This window comes from Chrysemys picta, unplaced genomic scaffold, assembly GCF_011386835.1.
Source record: "Chrysemys picta bellii isolate R12L10 unplaced genomic scaffold, ASM1138683v2 scaf6, whole genome shotgun sequence".
NCBI lineage: Eukaryota > Metazoa > Chordata > Testudines > Emydidae > Chrysemys > Chrysemys picta.
The window spans coordinates 452,206-459,121 of NW_027052713.1; the positions used below are offsets into that span (position 1 = coordinate 452,206).

The window sequence follows — 6,916 nt, forward strand, 5'->3', positions numbered from 1 at the left end:
CCATATCATAGGCTTCCAGTATAGTACAATAGTTACTTTTTGGGCACACACATTCCAGAAAGGCATCTAGTCTTCAATCAATGACATCAAGAGTTGGAGAATCCACCACTTTCCCTTTTAGTGAGTGCCAGGGGGCTCCATTTCCCCTTCCACTAGCTCCCCATTTACAGTGAGCCAGAGCAGTACCTGCAGCCGGGAGAGGGAGTTGCTAAGGCCTCAGAGGAACAGCCCCTGCAGTGTCTCAGGCACATGGCGTAAGTGCCGGATGATGCGGAGCTGGTGCATCCCTTTGGCCGTGACGTCCTCCTCCTGCAAGGGAACGAGAACCTGTCAGAGACTCAAATGCCCCGAGGAATCAGGGGCAATTAAGGACACCTGGAACCAGTAGTATTTACACCCAGCACCTGCCCACCACTGAGGGATGAATTCACCTCCTGAACCCCAGAATGGAGTCGTCTTCTCCTTTCTAGGGCCTGGTCTACACTAGGCGTTTATGTCGAAGTTAGCGCCGTTAAATCGAATTAACCCTGCACCCGTCCACACTGCGATGCTATTTAGTTCGACATAGAGGTCTCTTTAATTCGACTTCTGTACTCCTCCCCGACGAGGGGAGTAGCGCTAAATTCGACATGGCCATGTCGAATTAGGCTAGGTGTGGATGGAAATCGACGCTAATAGCTCCGGGAGCTATCCCACAGTGCACCACTCTGTTGACGCTCTGGACAGCAGTGCGAGCTCGGATGCTCTGACCAGCCACACAGGAAAAGCCCCGGGAAAATTTGAATTTGAATTCCTTTTCCTGTCTGGCCAGTTTGAATCTCATTTCCTGTCTGGACATCGTGGCGAGCACAGCAGCACTGGCAACGATGCAGAGCTCTCCAGCAGTGATGGCCATGCAGTCTGTGAATAGAAAGAGAGCCCCAGCATGGACTGATCGTGAAGTCTTGGATCTCATCGCTGTGTGGGGCGATGAGTCCGTGCTTTCCGAGCTGCGATCCAAAAGAAGGAATGCAAAGATCTACGAGAAGATCTCTAAAGACATGGCAGAGAGAGGATACAGCCGGGATGCAACGCAGTGCCGCGTGAAAATCAAGGAGCTGAGACAAGGCTACCAGAAGACCAAAGAGGCAAACGGACGCTCCGGATCCCATCCCCAGACATCCCGTTTCTACGAGGCACTGCATTCCATCCTCGGTGCTGCCGCCACCACTACCCCACCAGTGACCGTGGACTCTGAGGATGGGATACTGTCCACGGCCGGTTCCTCAGACATGTTAGGGGACGGGGAAGATGAGGAAGGAGATGAGGAGGGCGAGGCAGTTGGCAGCTCTCACAACGCTGATTTCCCCGACAGCCAGGATCTCTTCATCACCCTTACAGAGATCCCCTACGAAGCGTCCCCAGCCATTACCCCGGACACAGAATCTGGTGAAGGATCAGCCAGTAAGTGTTGTAAACATCTAAACATTTATTTTTAACAAAACAGGAATATTAACAATTAAAAGAATGGGTTGTTCATGATTAGTGTGCCCTAGGCGCTTAACGGTTTAGTAAGGGGCAGTGCAAGTTTTGAAAAGAAATCTAGCAATGTCCGGTTTTCAGTGATTGTCCTGCACAAGCCGCTCTACTGTGTATTCCCTGCTACTGCAGCTACAGTAAAATGCGGTCTATATGTGCGGGGATAGAGCAGTAATCCTCCTGGGACATCTCGATGAAGCTCTCCTGGAGGTAACTTGAAAGCCGTTGCATGAGGTTCTTGGGGAGAGCGGCCTTATTGGGTCCTCCGAAGTACGACACGTTGCCGCGCCACGAGATTATCAGGTACTCGGGGATCATTGCTCTGCACAGCAGGGCGGCATACGGCCCTGGTCTTTGGAGGCTTTCCCGGAGCATTCTCTCTTTGTCGCTCTCGGAGATCCTCATCAGGGTGATGTCGGCCATGGTGACCTGCTTTTAATTAGGTAGGGGAATGTTAGTGTTGGGACTGCTTTCCCGTTCCTTTACAGAACTGTCACCGCTGGTTTGCAGCCACGCGGTGGAGGCGGGAGAGGGGCAGCCGAAAGGGATCATTCCCGGGGACAGCCGCGAGGGGGTGGGACAGGGGCAGAGTTCCCGCTTGCCGGATTGCTGGCAGCAGGGACTGACATTGATTTAAATGTGAAATGAGGCCAGTGGTAATATAAAAGTTTTAAACTGCCACAAGTGTACGGCTTACCATGTCTGCCTGCAACAGAAATTCCGTTGTGCTGCCTCGCTTCTCAAATGTGCTGTTCAAGACCCCAGGCACAGAATGCGAAGGCCGAGAATTCGACCTTGTGCTGAGTGCGCATGTGAAAGGTGCTGTGCATGGTCTTGTTCACAGAGAAAGACTATGTTCTTTGTTCACAACTACATTTATCTTTCAGAGGAATTCACTCCCTTTTTCCCATTTCCACAGCCCCGTCTGCGACTGTCTCACAACCTAGCCTGGAATCACACTCCCAGAGGCTAGCGCGGATTAGGCGTAGGAAGAAGAGGACACGGGAGGACATGTTCTCTGAGCTTATGGCCTCTTCCCAAGCCCAGGCAGCACAGCAGACCCAGTGGCGGGAGAACTTGACCCGAATGCACCAAGCCAACATGGATCGGGAGGAGAGGTGGCGGCAGGAAGACCAGCAGGCGACTCTAACGCTGCTTGGACTACTGAGGGAGCAAACGGACACGCTCCGGCGCCTTGTGGATGTTCTGCAGGAACGGAGGCAGGAGGACAGAGCCCCGCTGCAGTCCATCTCTAACCGCCCTCCCCCGCCACCAAGTCCCATACCCACCTCACCCAAAGTGCAAAGAAGGAGAGGCGGCAGAGTCCCTGCTAACTCTCACTCCACCCCTGCAGAGAGCTCTAGTAGCAGAAGGCTCTCATTTCCCAAAATTTGAAAAGTTCTTTCCTTCCCGCCTGACACAAGCCCACGTCCAAGTTTCACCTCCCAATGCCATGTGTAGTTGATAATAAAAAATTCGTTTCTGTTAACTACTGTTTCAATCATGTTCTTTTGGAGGAGGAGGGGAAAGGGGGTTGGAAATTGGACAGGACAGTCTCCTTTGGCAGGGTACATAGTCGGGGGCAGGCACAGCAGCAGGGCACATACACAGTGCAGTGATGCAGTGACTAGTTGCCCCGGTTAGTCTGGGAGGTTGTTTTGATGTAATGTTGGGGGGGGTGGGTTGCTCTGTGACTTTGTGGCGGGGGAGGGCAGTTACAGATCTTAAGCGCCGGTCCTTAGACAGGATCACAGAGCCACACAGCATGGGATCTGTAACCGTCCTCCCCCTGCCACAAAGTCAAATAGACCTCCCATACACACAGTCCCGATCAGGAGGGGTGACAGGCTCCGTTGAAACAAGCATCCCACCGCAGCGGAGCCTGTCAATCCTTGAGTTTAGAAGCTGCATTCGCATCACAACACTAGACCCGCCCCGCACCACAGTCTGCGTCCCAGTTTTAAAAAATTCCCGCTAAAACAGTATTAAAGAAAACGGTGTGCTTTAACAAAGTAGAACTATTTTTATTTCGACACGTGTGTTGGAGGGGGGGTGAAGGGGGTATGTAACTGGATAGGATAGTCAACATTACCTGGGTAAAGAAACGGGGGCAGGTTTAGCTTCTCAGTACACAAACTATAAAATCACAGGTTACCCTGCTCACTCAGGAACTTTGCTTTCAAAGCCTCCCGGATGCACAGCGCTTCCCGCTGGTCTCTTCTAATCGCCCGGCTGTCTGGCTGTGAGTAATCACCAGCCAGGCTATTTTCCTCAACCTCCCACCCCGCCATAAAGGTCTCCCCCTTGCTCTCACAGAGATTGTGGAGCACACAGCAAGCTGCTATAACAATGGGGATATTGGTTTCGCTGAGATCACAGCGAGTCAGTAAGCTTCTCCATCTCCCCTTGAGACGGCCAAAAGCACACTCCACCACCATTCTGCACTTGCTCAGCCGGTAGTTGAAGAGTTCTTTTTCACTGTCCAGGGCGCCAGTATAGGGCTTCATGAGCCAGGGCATTAGCGGGTAGGCTGGGTCCCCGAGGATGACTATAGGCATCTCCACATCCCCAACAGTTATTTTGTGGTCCGGGAAGTAAATACCTTGTTGCAGCCGTCTAAACAGACCAGAGTTCCTGAAAACACGAGCGTCATGAACCTTGCCCGGCCATCCCACGTAGATGTTGGTAAAACGTCCCCTGTGGTCCACCAGTGCTTGCAGCACCATGGAAAAGTATCCCTTTCGGTTAATGTACTGGGTGGCCTGGTGGTCCGGTGCCAGGATAGGGATGTGAGTTCCATCTATGGCCCCACCGCAGTTTGGGAATCCCATCGCTGCGAAGCCATCTATGATCGCCTCCACGTTTCCCAGGGTCACTACCTTTGGCAGCAGTACATCAACGATTGCCTTCGCTACTTGCATCACAACAACCCCCACGGTAGATTTGCCCACCCCAAACTGGTTCGCGACTGACCGGTAGCTGTCTGGCGTTGCAAGCTTCCACAGGGCTATGGCCACTCGCTTCTGTACACTCAGTGCAGCTCGCAACCGGGTGTCACTGCGCTTCAGGGCAGGGGACAGCAACTCACAAAGTTCCAGGAAAGTTCCCTTCCGCATGCGAAAGTTTCGCAGCCACTGGGATTCATCCCAGACCTGCAGCACTATGCGGTCCCACCACTCAGTGCTTGTTTCCCGTGCCCAGAATCGCCGTTCCACGGCATCAACATGACCCATTGCCACTGTGATGTCCTCGGCGCTGGGTCGCCTGCTTTCTGACAGGTCTGTGCTACTCTCAGACTTCAGGACATCACCGCGGTGCCGTAGCCTCCTTGCCTGACTTTTCTGCATCTGCCTCAGGGAAACCTTTATGATAAGCTGCGAGACGTTGAGAGCGGCCACAACTGCAGCGATGGTCGCAGCGGGCTCCATGCTCGGAGTACAGTGGCGTCCGCGCTGTCAATGACTGGAAAAGCGCGCGAACTGTTTTCCCGCCGGCGCTTTCAGGGAGGGAGGGCGGGAGTGATGGACGGATGACGACAGTTTCCCAAAAGCACCCTCGACTCATTTTGTTACCCAGAAGGCATTGCCGGCTACACCCAGAATTCCAATGGGCAGAGGGGACTGCGGGAACTGTGGGATAGCTGACCACAGTGCACCGCTTCGAATGTCGACGCTATCACCGTTAGTGTGGACGCACAAAGTCGAATTACTGTCCTTAGTGTGGACACACACGTTCGACTTTGCAATATCGATTACAAAAATTCGATGCAAGTAAAATCGAACTACTCTCGTAGTGTAGACAAGGCCTAGGAATCTCCAGTGCCAACCCCCGTCCTTGTAGGGTGAGCTCCTGCTACCTCCCCCTCAGTGCCCTTGACAGCTGTTCCACCTCCAAACCACAGCTCAAGTTATCAGAACCCTCTTCTCCACCCCCACCCAGGTTGGCCAGGGAGGCGGCTCTAGCAGGGGGGGCAGGTGGGATTCTGGCAGCAGTGAAGTGGGTTGCGGGGAGGTTGAGATCTTGCCCCAAGTCATCCCAGACACTAATGCTAAACCACACGATGGCAGCATCTAGTGTCAGTGGAGTCCAAGCACTATTTCAACCATACAGTTTTGGATCAACTCCCAACAAGGGGAGGTGAAGAGCACCCCCAGCAACACACACACACACACACACACACACACACACACACACACACACACACACACACACACACACACATATACCACTCCTGGTGGTGGGAGGGGAACAAGAGAAAGGACAAAAGAAGTAAGAGATAAAGAGAAAGGAAGGAGGGATGGAGGAAAAGGTAAAACGAAAAGGACAAACCCTAATGTCCCCAGTGATTCTACCAGACAATATTAAGGGAGGGATTAAAATTCTGCCACCTTGAACTAGTGTTTTCCATGCCTAGAATTCAGCTGGCACCAGATGGATCAGACTGCAGACTGAGCAGGTTAAAAACCTCTCCAAGGTTCTTACCTTCTCAACAGGCACGTCTGTTTTCTAGTAAAATCACTAAAAGGAGAAACTCGAAAGAGGTTCCTCCTTGCGCTCACATACTTGAACCCTAATACTCTCTGAGTCCTAAAAAGGGAGACCTCGAGAAGGAGACTTGCTAAAGCAAAGCCAAAGGGGTCTCTGATGTTTCCCTGGCCCTGCGCTCCTGTCCTGCCTGGCTGATGTCAGCATCTCTCTCTCAGGTAACCACCTCCCTAACACCTTTGACCCATAGGCTGAGGTCCAGGATAAGGCCTTTGTGATATCACTGCCACACTCAACCAAACCCTAAAGTGCTAATGTCCTGCTACTGGCCTGACACTTTGAAGGTTTGAGCTACTCTCTGTGGATCACCCCACTCAATGCATCCTCATTCTAGGAAGCAAGTGGGCTAGACAGTAAAACATCAGAGGCTGCTCCCAATGCTACACTCAGTGTTTCCAAAATTAGTAGATTTTATGGTCAGAAGAGACCTTTAGAGCATCTAATCTAACCCGCTACATATCATAGGCTTACTGTATAGTACAATAGTTACTCTTTGGGCACACACATTCCAGAAAGGCATCTAGTCTTCATTCAAAGACATCAAGAGATGGAGAATCCACCACTTTCCCTTTTAGTGAGGGCCAGGGGGTTCCATTTCCCCTTCCACTAGCACCCCATTTACAGTGAGCCAGAGCAGTACCTGCAGCAGGGAGTGGGAGTTGCTGATGTCCACAGAGGCACAGCCCTTGCAGTGTCAACTTCCCACAAGGGGAGGTGAAGAGCACCCCCAGCAACACACAAACACACACACCACTCCTGGTGGTGGGAGGGGAACAAGAGAAAGCAAGGAGGGATGGAGGAAAAGGTAAAACAAAAAGGACAAACCCTAATGTCCCCAGTGATTCTACGGCAC

At 52.2% G+C, this 6,916-nt stretch overlaps 1 protein-coding gene across 1 annotated transcript; it reads left to right on the top strand.

Annotated features, from left to right (window-relative positions):
* The first annotated feature begins 462 nt into the window (after window positions 1-462).
* On the top strand, window positions 463-3,007 carry LOC135977650 (uncharacterized). Its single transcript, XM_065578855.1, has 2 exons — window positions 463-1,443; window positions 2,438-3,007. Exons 1-2 carry the CDS (start codon window positions 867-869, stop codon window positions 2,911-2,913), a joined length of 1,053 nt encoding a protein of 350 aa, XP_065434927.1. The 5' UTR covers window positions 463-866; the 3' UTR covers window positions 2,914-3,007.
* Window positions 3,008-6,916: the final 3,909 nt, after the last annotated feature.